Source organism: Eurosta solidaginis, chromosome 4, assembly GCF_040869045.1.
Source record: "Eurosta solidaginis isolate ZX-2024a chromosome 4, ASM4086904v1, whole genome shotgun sequence".
NCBI lineage: Eukaryota > Metazoa > Arthropoda > Insecta > Diptera > Tephritidae > Eurosta > Eurosta solidaginis.
In genome coordinates, this window is record NC_090322.1 from 67,208,055 (window position 1) to 67,222,634 (window position 14,580).

The 14,580-nt window shown below is 41.8% G+C and overlaps 2 protein-coding genes and 1 pseudogene across 2 annotated transcripts in view; all 3 read right to left on the reverse strand.

The window, feature by feature from the left end:
- Nucleotides 1–14,580, reverse strand: part of LOC137249921 (protein transport protein Sec24C-like) — a 58,246-nt gene that overhangs the window by 27,054 nt on the left and 16,612 nt on the right. The gene's annotated exons all lie outside the window — the stretch shown is intronic.
- Nucleotides 1,073–1,880, reverse strand: LOC137248545 (UDP-N-acetylglucosamine transporter pseudogene; annotated as a pseudogene).
- Nucleotides 1,957–2,571, reverse strand: LOC137248546 (large ribosomal subunit protein eL8-like; the record flags this gene model as incomplete). Its single annotated transcript, XM_067779475.1, has 1 exon — nucleotides 1,957–2,571. A coding segment is annotated over one exon (615 nt), but the record flags the coding sequence as incomplete, so codon positions are not given.

The following is a 14,580-nucleotide window of genomic DNA, read 5'->3' on the forward strand; positions in this document are numbered from 1 at the left end:
ATAAAACTTCAAATATCCCCAATGAATTTTTGTTGCCAATAAAAAAGGAGGAACGCGTTGATTCTATGCGCTTTACATCGGAGTATCGCAAGGACATACTTTGTTCGATACTAAAATATTATAAAAAGTTTGCTGATAAGCCTAACAATTCACAACGTTTCTCTGCTGATAAATACCATTGGTCCTGCATCAGCTTACCCACAATACTTGAAGTTACGCCGTGCTCCTTAGAGCAATTGGATCCAACATCCCAATTGAACATTCTTGAAATTGAAGCAATTTTTCATGCACTTAGACGTTTACTTGCGAGTAAAGTTAAATATGGCGCATTTACAACTTTACCAGTCTTCCGCGAAATTATTGGCCCTAAAATTGTAGCCGCTCTACGCCGTAAAGATTTGGCAGTGACACATGCTGCAATCGATATGATAAACTCACTATTGCATTCAGTGAATCATTAACTGGTAATGATCATTGCAACAACAAGTTTCTTCAATTAGAAGGAAAGTTTTCTAAGTTGGGTCGCCCCTCGGCAGTGTTTGGCAAGCGCCCGCGCGTACGTCTGCCTTGAGAAACGCTCAAAGAGGACTCATCTGCCTTGCAGATGTTGTGCAGAGTCGGCACAAAAGAATAGGAGCACGACGCAAATTGAAAGAGAAGCTCGGCTTAGAATCTCTTCCGAGGTTATCGCGCCCTACATTATTTGTCTATGATTGCGCAATTCACAAGAGTGTATCCAAGCACAATTTTAAGATTTGGATTGTTTTCAGGGTTTCCACTATAAAATTGGACCACATACGGCGAATAGGATACCTTGTGAATTGCCTAAATTATTTCTTAGCAAACGGCTCTTAATACCGAACTGTGATTACTCGAAATTGCATTTCATTAACATTTGCGCTATTAAATAAGGAAACTTTATAAAAATGTTCGACTTCATACTCTGGCCCACGGTGTCACTAAACTCCCATTATTTTCAAACTCCAGGCAAGAGTTTTTCCTCAGCCTCTAAAAGTGCCGACGATCTTTGTGGAGCTGTCGTTGTTGAATTTGTTTGTCCAGATTTTTAGGGTCATGACCCATAAGAATATTCATGCAATCACTTAGCCTGCTCCTCCAGCAAAACTTAACGTTAAATTTAAAATCAAAATATATAGTGAAGCTATACACGATATAACAATTGCTAATGATGTGGCAAAACCTTTTAATATGTTATCAGCATATTCAACAACAACAGCAACAATTAGGCCATCACCAGCTTGTAAAAATATTAAATACCCCATAAATAAATCATAACCTAAGAAGAAACCATCTTTCCAAATTTGACGTCAATCAATAACGAAACATGTTAGTATACCGAATGGTATACTCAATAAACTTCATTGTGCATTACGCACCCATACCGATATATCGGCACCTTTAAGGATTTTTTTCCCAAAATATATACCGCCAAAACCGTATCGAAAACAGGCACCAAGTGCAGCCCATAAACCAAGTAAACGATTTTGTTCACGACCGCTTGTTTGTTCTTTACCACCAACCTTAGTCTAGTCGACCATTTGTGCTAGTTGTACCATAACAACGCCTGCAATTAGTAGTATTAGCGCACCCCATTGTGTCTGGATGAGACGCCGACGCAGTATGATTACGGCAAGCATAGCTGTGGTGAGTACTTTTAGTTGATAAATGACTTGATAGGTAGCTGCATCCAGATGCAGAAGCAGACACGTAAATTGACTCTATTGCAACTTTTGTGTATTTACTATAGATAAAACGTCTTTTTATATAAAAACTTAACGCGATTCTTTTCGAAAAGTTTACAAACAAATTACTTCATGAAAGTCGAGTATAAGCTATTTTATTTACTTTTCCATTGCCATTAATTTGGTACTGCTTGGCAAAATTCAGCATTTAAAAATACTTAGCAAACATAGAATTACAAATATCTCTACATGTTTAACCTTGTTTTTGTGCCAATTCACGCGCCTTAGTGCGCTCCAATTTAGCAATGCGTGCCAAACCCTTAGAGCCGAGAATACCACCTCCCCAGTGCTTACGGATCTCATCATGACGATCATTATAATTCTTCTTTATTGCTTCCAAAAACTTAGCAAAGTTAGCCTTATCGTTGGCCTCGACACTTGTCAGCGCCAAAGCTGTGCAGGTCTTGCATCGCACTAACAAACACAAACGGGCATTGCCTTTCACGATGCAATAAGGTACACCCATTTTACGGCAAAGAGCAGGCAAAAGCAGCACCAACTCCAATGGATCAACGTCGTGAGTTGTTGTATCTAAAGTTTGGCTAAATTGATGATTTGGTGGAGGTTCCTTCAAACGCTTTTGTAAAACAGCCTTTTGGCGCTGAACACGAATATATTTGGGCCATTTTACAAAACCAGATAAGTCACGTTTAGGTTGGACATTCTGGCCTATGCCGAAATTCTTGGGACGCTTTTCGAAGAGCTGGTTAACCACCTTCTTTACAACAGGTTTCTTGACGGCCAACGGTGCGACGCAACCTTCTTGGTAACTGGCTTCTTCTTTGGCCTGGGCTTCTTCGCCACCATTTCAGATTGCTTTCTGAACGCGATGTAATTGAAACATTTTAAATTGAAAGATTTTATTAGCTGCTCAAAGTTAAGAGCTGCTTTTCTCTCTGCTTGTCAAAAAGGTATTGCACGTATTGTTGAAATTTGCCAATTCGCATATGGGCAGCTGTCCGACAAACATCTGCTCAGTTGGTGCTGCCGGCTGGAATGACGACTGCTCTCTGCATAAGGCAACTGGGGTGTTTTACAATTAGGGTTGTTTAGGCAAAGAGGAAACTTTTAGAAAAATTATTTGGCTGCGAACGTTTACGTATGGACATACTCTTGCGAATGATTATTGAACCTTAATTACCTTTGAAATGTACCCACCAGAAATCGAAGCGGTTTGCAAACCATAAGGGAGACATGTCAAATGGTTTGTATTTTACAGGTTAGGAATATTTGCACACCCAAGAACTCAAAAAAAAAAAAAACCCAAAATTTTGCGGTACAACCGGTATTTTAATATCTTATGGCAGCGTGCCGGCGATGATTCATTGGCCATAGCGCTGTTTGTATGCTTTGCTGGTAAGGATTCAATGGGTCCAGCTTCTGGGGTAATGCTCACTCGGAAAGTGTCGACATTTTTTCTCTTGATTTCTCCCAAATGTGAGGAGCCCTTTCCGCAGGCAGAGCAAATGGTTTTTTGTTTGTCTTTGGGCGAACTTTCAGCGGGTGCTGCTGTTTTTGGGGCGCATTGCTTAAATAGATACCTGAAACGAAATAAAAAATAAAAAAGAAATTAGTAGAGCTGTACAAGAGGAAGACATTATAAGAATTTATCAATATACTTACCAAATCACGTTATACTCATCCGGATGTAAATTCATTCAATATGTGTGTATCCATATTTCATGAATGAATGACATTTCTGAATGAACAAAGAAAGGTTGCCACTCGTACAACATTTTCCTCCGGCCGTGAACACGTTGGAAGCGATCCACGGGAATCACGATTGGGATCCTTAAGCGCAACAAGTCCGATTGTTTAGGACGCGATCTAGGTAAGGTGTCCTACACCTCTTGTCAACAGCCATGGTTCGGGACACAGAAGACGAACCGGAATCAATAAGGTCAATAAGGGGCCGAATACCGTCAATCCACTTATTTATAAAAAAAAAAACGATATTTACGAAGTATCGATGATACAGCAAAATTTGTTTCTGGCAGATACAGCGAAATAAAAATATAAAATTTTCCTTTATATCGCATAAAATTTTGCTGTCCAAACATTTTTTGTGGCGGGCAGGAAAATTGTTGGTTTTTAGCACCAACAACACAAATAACAGCGAATCAAAAGAACCCACGCTATACACTTTCTACCCGGTTCGGTACCAGAATGTGCGAACCGAAAATCGTAAATGCAAATTTTTCTGCAGCACTAGTGTGCCCGTGGCTAAAAGCCTTCCGCGATTTACAACCAGATTGACTGAATTTTGTGTGTGTTAGTGCAGTCGGGTGGCTTCGTGACACACATATTTGTTGTCGGCTACACGTTGATGAAAATCAAAAATTTTTGATTTTTTCATTTGACGCTAGCTAATTTGATAAAGCCTTCCGCGATTTACAACCAGATTGACTGAGTTTTTGTATGTGTGCGTGTCGGGTATTTGACGCTTGCCCCGCGACTATCAAATAAAAAGCTATCAATCAACATTTGCATTGAGAAACCGTAGCGTTCGGACGTGAATATGCCGTCATCGGATGATGACTTTTTTTTACTTGCAACTGCAGCAGTTTTATTAAATAATAAAAAAATTAATAAAAATTTTATTAAATAATAATAAAAGCTTTACATTCCATAAAGCTGCTAAACATTGATAATTTTCAATAAATTTTAATATGAATTGCTGTTCTTCCGCGCACTTGTTCATTTTGAATGTCGACACAAACTAAATACAACACTGCGTTTTGTCAATCACACCCCGCGACTATCAAATAAGCTAGCGTCAAATGAAAAAATCAAAAATTTTTGATTTTCATCAACGTGTAGCCGACAACAAATACGTGTGTCACGAAGCCACCCGACTGCACTAACACACACAAAATTCAGTCAATCTGGTTGTAAATCGCGGAAGGCTTATAGTCGCGGGGTGTGATTGACAAAACGCAGTGTTGTATTTAGTTTGTCTCGACATTCAAAATGAAAAAGTGCGCGGAAGAACAGCAATTTATATTAAAATTTATTGAAAATTATCAATGTTTACCAGCTTTATGGAATGTAAAGCTTTTATTATTATTTAATAAAATTTTTATTAATTTTTTTATTATTTAAAAAAACTGCTGTAGTTGCAAGTAAAAAAAAGTCATCATCCGGTGACGACATATTCACGTCCGAACGCTACGGTTTCTCAACGCAAATGTTGATTGATGGCTTTTTATTTGATAGTCGCGGGGCAAACGTCAAATACCCGACACGCACACATACAAAAATTCAGTCAATCTGGTTGTAAATCGCGGAAGGCTTTAACTAAAACGCTACCGGGTGACACAAAATAAGGCACTAAAGACCCAGGCACATAACGTGCAGGGAAAGAGGCCATGGACATAATGTGCGCCAAATATTTTTTTTGCAGCAACAGATGTTTTTCCCCCTACACACGCGCTAATAAAATTGCCTAACGTCGATAATCAAATTAGGTCTTACTCGCCACAGAACGCGTGACTCTGTCATTATAAGTAAAACGAGTTTCCTTTTGTTTTCTTTCACACTCTGCATAGAATGACTCGCTAAGCATCGTTGCGCAAAAGAACCGAACGCCAGGCCGGTCGCTACCCCAAGCCGTGCCCTCTATGTGACGCTCAACATCCCATTCGGGGCGAAGACCCCTCTACAGCGGTTGCGCGAGATCATCCGCCTTAACTATTGCCAAAATTGTTTATCGATGGTATATCGCGCTAAAAATTGTTCCAGCGCCGGCAGGTGTCGACGATGTGGTCGACCACACCACACCACACTACATTACATTTACCTATGGAAGATCTTCCACGACAACCAGAGCCCTATAAAAGTTGGGCACAGCAAGTGGAAGAGGAGGAAGAGGAACAGCGCGAAATGATACGGGCATCCAGAGAGAGTAGGTCCCACCACGCAGGAGAAGAGACAGATGAAATGCTATCCATTCACGCTTCAGAGTCAGCTTTTTATCGCGACGCACCGGAAAATTACCAGGCAGAAGCAACCACAAAGTCGCCACAACCGTACATCGGGTGATCGGACCCACGGCCGTTCCGACCCCTGTTAGCCCATGAAAGACGGAGCCAGAGTGGCGCGGAACTACGGCCTTCCCGCTCACTCAATAAACGACACACGCAAAGTCATCCAATCATCCACGAACGTCGACTGGCCATTCGGCCACGCCAGCGATATCGCACGAGTAATTCCACTCACAACGACAGCACCCAAGAGCGTAGACTGGCCCCACGGCCGCGCCAGCTACCTCTCCGTACGACATTCCGTAACGGTAATCCCATCAGCAACACTACCTCGGGTTCCATCTTGCGACCGATGGCTATTCTTACGCCGACTGCGATCGTGAAGGTGGAAGCCGGGGGGCGATTACATCTTATTCGTGCACTTATTGATGCGTGCTCCCCCCGCACAACGATCGACAGCAGCCTGGCGCAGGACTTAGCACTGCCGACCACCCACGCCGCCGGAGAGCTCGGCTGCTTTATCCGATTCCGCGGAAAATACGGAAACAGCAAGACGGTGAAGAAGCATGCGGTGTGCATCTGCGATTTTCAGCGCGTCATTCCATCGCACAGTATCGACTCCAGCACAGCGACTCCCTACGAGCATATCCGCCTGGCAGACCCGCAGTTTTATGCCTCCAAACCGATCCGGCTGGTTCTTGGCGCCGACGTATATGCCGAGGTGATAACACCAGGAGTTTTGCCGCCCTCGTTCGGACCCCTGCTTGCGCAGAGCACCATATTCGGGTGGGTGCTCTCGGGAACCCAGCCGATCTGACTTTCCCGCAGGAGCTAATTGAAAAGGTTTTGCATCTTCCTAACCTCATTCAGTTAAACCCAATTAAACATTAAAACCCTGTAATTGGGTGGGTACTACTACACCTTAGGGGTTACTTTTTATTATTATTATTATTATTATATATTCATTACGGCCAGAAGCCTAATTCGTAAATTAGAATATATTACATGTTTTATTTATTTATATTTTTTATTTATGGAGTGAAAAAAAAATCTTTTGTTTCATACGTAACCAGCCTGGAGTCTTCAACATGTTAGCCTATTGTTTAAGTTCATACATTTAAATAGTACGTTTTTTTTTTAAATAAATGGAGTCTTTTTAAACGGCAAGATATATCAACACATACATATATCTTCTTACTGCTTTTCTTTATCCCTAGCTTTAGGCAACCATGGCTCATCAACCTCTAACCAGGACGGGAAGAGTGGCGAATGACCGAGGCATCAACACTCATGCATGCACGCTATGCAACTCATCGTGCGTGCTGCCAAGCCGGCGGACTGGCCGTCTTTAGGTTATGTTAGTTATAAGTTTTTTATTTTTTTCCCTCTTCTTCGCGGTCGGTGATCCTTGGCGGACTGTGACGTTGCGTACCGCAAGGGGGCGGCATGTTTAGGCCCAATGCCTAACTTTTACCTGATTGACGGCGCCCCTCCCTAATGTTTTAATAATATTTCCATCCACCCACACTGACGCCTACATTTGTGTTCGTGCATGCACATGCATGCGTTTCATACACATGCACGTGTGCGTGTGCAGGTTGTCAGCACCCATGCACGTATATGTGGGGGTGGTTGTATGTGTGGGCTTTCCCCTCCTTAACACCAGAGGACTTTTTCGTGGCTTAGCGGTTGTCCTCAACGGGATAACCGGCCTCTTTTATGATCGACCGCCAAGCAGTTCACAACGCCCAGGATCACCATCGTCATTTCTGCGACATTAAGGTAACATTATACCAATTGTATATTTTCCTTTTACTTTCTAATTAAATACAATAATATAACGAGGAAATCCTCTTGTGTTTCTTTATTCCATTTCGAGAAACCCATCAACCCGAGGTCGACCCGTGTGCGCCTTTCCCATTGCCGGTTTCCGACGCACTCAGGCCGAACAACAGGGGAGGGGAAGATGATCAAAGGGACGTAGGTATTCGGATGGTTGGAGCAGAAGCTGAAGGGAACTGCATGTAAGTATAACCGGAAAAGGAGCGGTTCAAGGAAGGGAGGGCATCCTGTGGGAGAAACTCATGCCAACAACCGTTAAGAATGACCCAGAATATGCACCCTTCTCAAGGCGGCAGGGTTAAGAATCGCGACCCGAAGTTCTGAGCTAGCCAGGGTAACCGTCTTGAGATCCTACCAAGGGTACACATATGCATTCGCGTATGTGTACGTGACACGGTGCAATTTAGAAACGAAACATCAAAACCAAGGAGAATTAAACAAGGGTGCCACAGGGTGGTGTCCTAACCCCACTTTTCTTTAATTTCTACATATCTAACCACCGGAAGGAGTCACAATCGTTTCCTACGCCGATGACTGCACAATAATGGCCACAGGCCCAGGCCCAAACATCGATGCGCTATGCAATAAAATAAACGGATACCTCCCTGATCTCTCCAGTTTTTTCGCCTCGCGAAACCTGGCATTACCACCGACTAAATCTTCCGCGACCTTATTTACAAAATGGACGTCCCAAATTTCAACCATTTTGAACATCCACGTCGATGGCACTACGCTACCGACTGTCCTACACCCCAAAATCTTGGGTGTGACGTTTGATCAGGATCTACATTTTGGTGAGCACGCAGCCGCAATTGTTCCGAGAATTCAGAGCCGTAACAAAATCCTCAAATCCCTCCCTGGCAGTACCTGGGGAAAAGATAAAGAAACGCTCATGACTACATACAAAGCAATTAGCCAGCCGATTACGTGCTACGCGTCACCCATATGGTCGCCAAGCCTAAAAACTACCCACTGGAAGAAACTACAGGCCTGCCAAAATACTGCTCTCAGAATCGCCACGGGCTGTCTTCTAATGTCCCCAGAACACCATCTGCATAATGAGGCGAGAATACTTCCCATCAGGGAGAGAAATGAGATGCTGACCAAACAGTTCCTGTTGAATACCCAGAAACCTGGGCATTCCAACAGACATCTGATTGATGAACCAGCACCGCCTAGGGACTTAAGGAGTCATTCCCGTAAGCATTTTGAGGAAATACGGCACCTGAGAACACAGCCGTATGAAGCTAAAAAACACAAGCATGTCTTCAGTGAACTCCACAAACAGGCGTCGGACCTCTATGCCGGTGATTCCTGTACTCAAAGAACAAAACTAGCAGAGGAGGAACGCACTCTCACTAGGGAAACGAGAGTAGTCACTCTAGCTCAACTTCGAGCTGGATAACGTAACAGGTTAAACTCTTACCTATCCAGAATCAACCCCGACATACAAAATGTATGCCCCGCTTGCAATGTGTCCCCACATGACACCAACCATCTCTTTAATTGTAATGTGGAACCAACGCCTCTAAGACCCCTTTCTTTATGGTCCACCCCTGTTGAAACGGCAAGTTTCCTTGGACTCCCGTTAGAGGATATTGATGACAATTTGTGATCGGTCGCGGCTATTAGGTGGGGCGAGCATTGCTACAACAACAACAACAACAACGGAGGTAACTAGTTCACCCACACATTCAAAGCTTTTTTCGCTCTCCACTAACCCATCGACGTTTCATGCTGTCATCGAAATGACAGTTCATTAATTATTCCGGGAAACTTTGAAACGGAGAAAAAATAGTATTGTATACAACGAAAAATATCTTGTGCTTTTAGTTGTGACATGTGACGGAAATTAAAAATTTTGTTGCAGAGAACACCTTTTTGCATTGGCGGCCTTCGCCCAAAATAATATTATGGTTATTTTAGTTGTGACATGTGACGGAAATTAAAAATTTTGTTGCAGAGACCATTTTTTGCGTTGGCGGCCTTCGCCCAAAATAATATTAAGGGTAACGTTTTACAAGACGGTGCACCACCTAATTTAAAAATATCAAATAATAATAAAAACGGAGTTCGAGGCGCGTCTTTTCATTCCTCGTTTGATAATTTTTTATAAAAATTAGGTGGTGCACCGTCTTTTAAATCGTTACCATATTAAGTTGTATAGAATCGACGGGATGGCCTACAAGGTTTCATGTAATACTAAATCGCTCCCGATATGTTCGGGCTAGTACCTTAGTTGTTCCCGGAACGTATCCGATCTGCATCCGGCAAAGGACCAACAGTAATAGTCTAGTTGAGGGGTCGACTGCTAATACGCTACCAAATATATCGAGAGAGGTGTCAAACGACGCGTCTTGACATCAGGGGGCCTACTCTGTATTGCGATGCGAAAGGCAGTGCGATGCGAAAATAAATTGCGATGCGAAAGGTAATTGGAACTCTGTAGCGCTATCGCATCGCTAACAATGGCGCTTTTATAATTTTTCGCAAATTTTTTGCTTGAGTATGCATCACTGACCAAACTCAAAGATAGAGAACAAAAGAAACAAGGCGATTACAATTTCGGCAAACGATTAATTTTTGTTGAACAAATTAAAAAAAAGATTCTGTAGCATTATGGAACGATTTAAATGAAGAAAGGATTGATTTAAATGAAGAAATCCTCCCAGTTCAGAAATTGAACTGGAAGAAGTGAACGTTACAGAAAACGTGGAAAATCATAGAATGGGAAATATTGCTAGTTGTATCAGAGAACAAATAAAAAATGACATGACTTCCAATAGAAATGCTTTATAAAAAAGTGGTTTCGATTTAATTGTTATTTATTTATGTATTTTAAGTCCACTAGGATTACAAATTGTTGCTTTTGTGTTTGTTTTATTTTTTGAGTTGTCCTATATATATTTAAATGAATATAAAGGTATCAATTTATAAAATCATCAATTAATGCTTACATATTTGAACAATGCGAATGCCTATTACTTGTAGCAAGAAAAATGCGAAAATGAATGCTGTTTGACATTCGCTTTCGCTTTACAGAGTGCCGGCAATGCGAAAAGGGAGAAAAATTGCGAATGGGCAAAATGTGAATGCGAAAGTCAAAATATACATGCGAATGTCAAGATACAGAGTACCGATTTTGCGATTTCGCGTATTTTTTCTTTCGCATCGCAATACAGAGTAGGCCCCCAGTATTAACCATCCGATGGCGGAAAATAAAAATATTAACTCGTTCAAAAGGTATTAACGAAAAACCGAAAAAAGACCCGCGGGTACCTCCGAAACCGGGGGTGGGATCCATAGCATTTTTGCGCAGAACACCGTTCTGAGTTGGCGGTCTTCGGCCGCGCTTAAAAAAAAATAACCCTGGGCTACGCCGTGCCAAGTCCGGGTGTGTGGTATAACCGTGGCTACCGCCACGGTGATGCACAATTTTTTTTGTGGGTACAACACAACAACAACCACATGAAAATCGCCAACTTCAACTGCAAATATCTCTGGACATAGAAAAAATTTTTCTTTTCCGTCTCGAGATTAATACGCGTCTTTTGACACCTCTCTCGATATTTTTGGTAGCGTATTAGCAGTCGACCCCTCAACTAGACTATTACCGGACCAACAAAGTCGATAACGGGGAGTGTCCTTATCTCTACAACAACAACATTATTTACTTTGGTAATAGTGCAGTTTACGGTACCCACCGAAATTTGTGCCAAAATTTTCGAGTGAGGTATCAAAAGACGCGTATTCACGTCTAGATCAAGAATCCGAACGCGGAAGTTAACTTTTTTTACCCGTTCAAAAGATATTAACGAAAAACCGAAAAAAGCCCCTTGGGGTCCCTCCGAAACCGGGGGTGGGATCCATAGTATTTTTGCGTAGAACACCTTTCTGCGTTGGCGGCCTTCGGTCGCGCTTATAAAAAATAACCCTGGGCTAAGCCATGCCAAGTCCGGGTGTGTGGTATAACCGTGGCTACGCACGGTGATGCACAATTTTTTTTGTGGGTACAAACAACAACAACCACATTAAAATCGCCAACCTCAACTGCAAATATCTCCGTACAGAGATACAATTTTCCGCCTTCGGATTATTGTCCTCGAAATTAAAACGCGTCTTTTGATACCTCACTCGAAAATCTTGGCCCAACTTTAGGGTGGGTACCGTAAACTGCACTACTTCCTTTACTTTCTGATTTTCATTCATACGTATGTGCATTTTTAATAATAAAAAAAATGTTATATTATTCTAATAGATAGCATCTCCGCCGGGTTGCGATGCAGCTCAGAATATGCCAAAATCAGAGGAAATCTACAATTAAATGCAGATTCACGTGTCATTTGCCAAGGATACAAGGTACTTTACAACCAACATGCTTTGGAATACGATACCAAACTGGTTGGATGTATTTCCCTAAAAAAGGGGGAACTGCGCATCTTGGTTTGCCAGTATTTGCTTCGGTAATTTATATTGATTTGTATTGATTAAAAATTTCAATAGTATATATGTAATGTAATGTGAATTAAACTTGGATAGGTAGCCAGAGCAAAAAAGGCAACTGATCGGCATGCAACTGTTATTTATGTGGCGCCACCGGGAGCTGCTGCTGCTATCCTAGAAGCATTAGAAGCAGAAATGTCTGATTGTTTGCATCACCAAAGGTGTGCCATAACATGATATTGTTCGCGTTAAGCACGCTCTCTTAAAGCAAAAAAAATCACGTCTAGTCCGGCCCGATTGTCCAGGAATCATCGCACCAGAAAGGGCAAGTAAATTGGCTACCATATTAAATAATTTGTCTTGCTTTTGTTGATAATCAACTGAAGAATGCAAATACGACAGAGTTCGAAGTTCATGTGAAAACCAATTGATTTTTTTTAATTAGCGTTTGGAGAGAAAAATACATATGTATGTATGCATAGAACTGCATAGAAGGGGAGGAATTAATTAATTATTATCAGTAGATTTACAAGATTTTTGTCATTTTCCCTGCGTGGCAGTTGTCATTATATTGCGTTAACAGAGGACATCAACACCTTACTACCCACAGCCAGTTAAAATTTTTAGTAAATTTTGCTCTTTTCATCACTGTTTCAAAACGTGGAAAGTTATATATCGAGCATTCCATGGAGAATGGTACATTTTAGCAGACTTTCGTATTGCGGTCATTATTAATATTCAATCTCTAGAAGGTTTAATGTAGTCATGTCAATAGTTCCCGAGATGGTGGGGCTAGTACCACAATGGTGCTTGTTACCGGAACGTGGATAGATAGATAATTTATTGAGGATTGCACAGTGACTTGCACATCTCCTTCGCAGCATCTCATCCTAGCCGACTTTCTTAATGAACCCCAGTAGTGTTCTTGGCTTGAGGGATTAAATGTGGGAATGCTCTGGCCATGGTGCCCCCATAGACTGAGCCATACGTCTTGAAATTGCGCCGCAATCTAGAAGGATATGGTCCGCCGTCGGCTGATCCATCACAAAATCGGTATGTGTTTTTCGATATTATACCCAGATTTGCATGGGACTGTTCAGTCTACATTGTCTTGTAAGAATAGCCGTTAGGATTCTTAGGTTATCTTTTTGAGAAGCCTATTAATGCCCTATATCGAGTTGTGCTGTAACCCCCTAACAGTAACTTAGATTGACTCAGGCCTGGCATATTGGGCCAGTGTTCTCTCTTTTCCCTCCCTTCTACTATTAGGGGCATTTATTGAGTGAGCCAACTGCCAGGAACGGCTCGGGATCGATGGGTCATGCAGTTGCTGCCTCCCTTTCCGGGTTGTCCACCTGCTGTTGTTGTTATAGCAGTGCTTCGTCCCATCCAATAGGTGCGACCGATCACAAATTGTCATCAATGTCTTCTAACGGGAGTCCAAGGAAACTTTCTGTTTCAACAGGGGTGGGCCATAATGAGAGGAGTGTTAGAGGCGTTGGTTCCACAATACAGTTAAAGAGATGGTTGGTGTCATGTGGGGACACATTACAAGCAGGACAATGTTTTGTATGTCGGGGTTGATTCTGGATAGGTAAGAGTTTAACCTGTTACGTTATACAGCTCGAAGTTGAGCTAGAGTGACTACTCTCGTTTCCCTAGTGAGAGTGCGTTCCTCCTCTGCTAGTTTTGTTCTTTGAGTACAGGAATCACCGGCATAGAGGTCCGACGCCTGTTTGTGGAGTTCACTGAAGACATGCTTGTGTTTTTTAGCTTCATACGGCTGTGTTCTCAGGTGCCGTATTTCCTCATAATGTAATGAGGCCTTGAACAACAACAGCCACAAAAGATTTATAAAAGTTACTAGGACGCTGGATTTTTGAATCTAGCCCAGACCAACCTGTCCGATGCAACAATCCCTTGCACGTGAAACACTGACAAGAGTATTATTTTTTTAATTTAATTTATTCATTATTACGGCTGTTTAGGCCTAAAACTTAAACTACTAAGTACAATTCATTGTTATAATCACTTATTTCTATTGAATATGCTGTTGGAATGCCATGCGATTCCGATCAGCATATTTACTAGCGTGACAAAGGGGCGAGTCTGGGAGCCACTCATTTAAGGAAGGTAGGAAAGGACGCGTTTCCAATCCTCCATTGCTCCCAGCTTAAGGCAACAAAATTTGGAACTTATATTTTTTAATTATATGTGTATTTTATATAATGTAATGTAATGTAATGTAATGTATAATGTAATGTATTTATTTATTACGGCTTTCCTAAGCCTAACTTAAATCTATTTTACATGTTTATAATTATCTTCTGGACTATGCAATCTAGAATAGTTACATCTATGTCCTACCTTGGAGTACTATGGATGGGAGACTTCCAGATCATGCGAACAAAGCGTTGTGATTATGTAGTATGTAGGCATTTTACGCATGTTAGTAAAGCGCGAAGGCAACATCTGCACGGCGATGCACTGAGTTAATCGAGTGATGCGTTTCAGTATGTGCTTCGGCAACCTTTTTTGTATGCGCACAA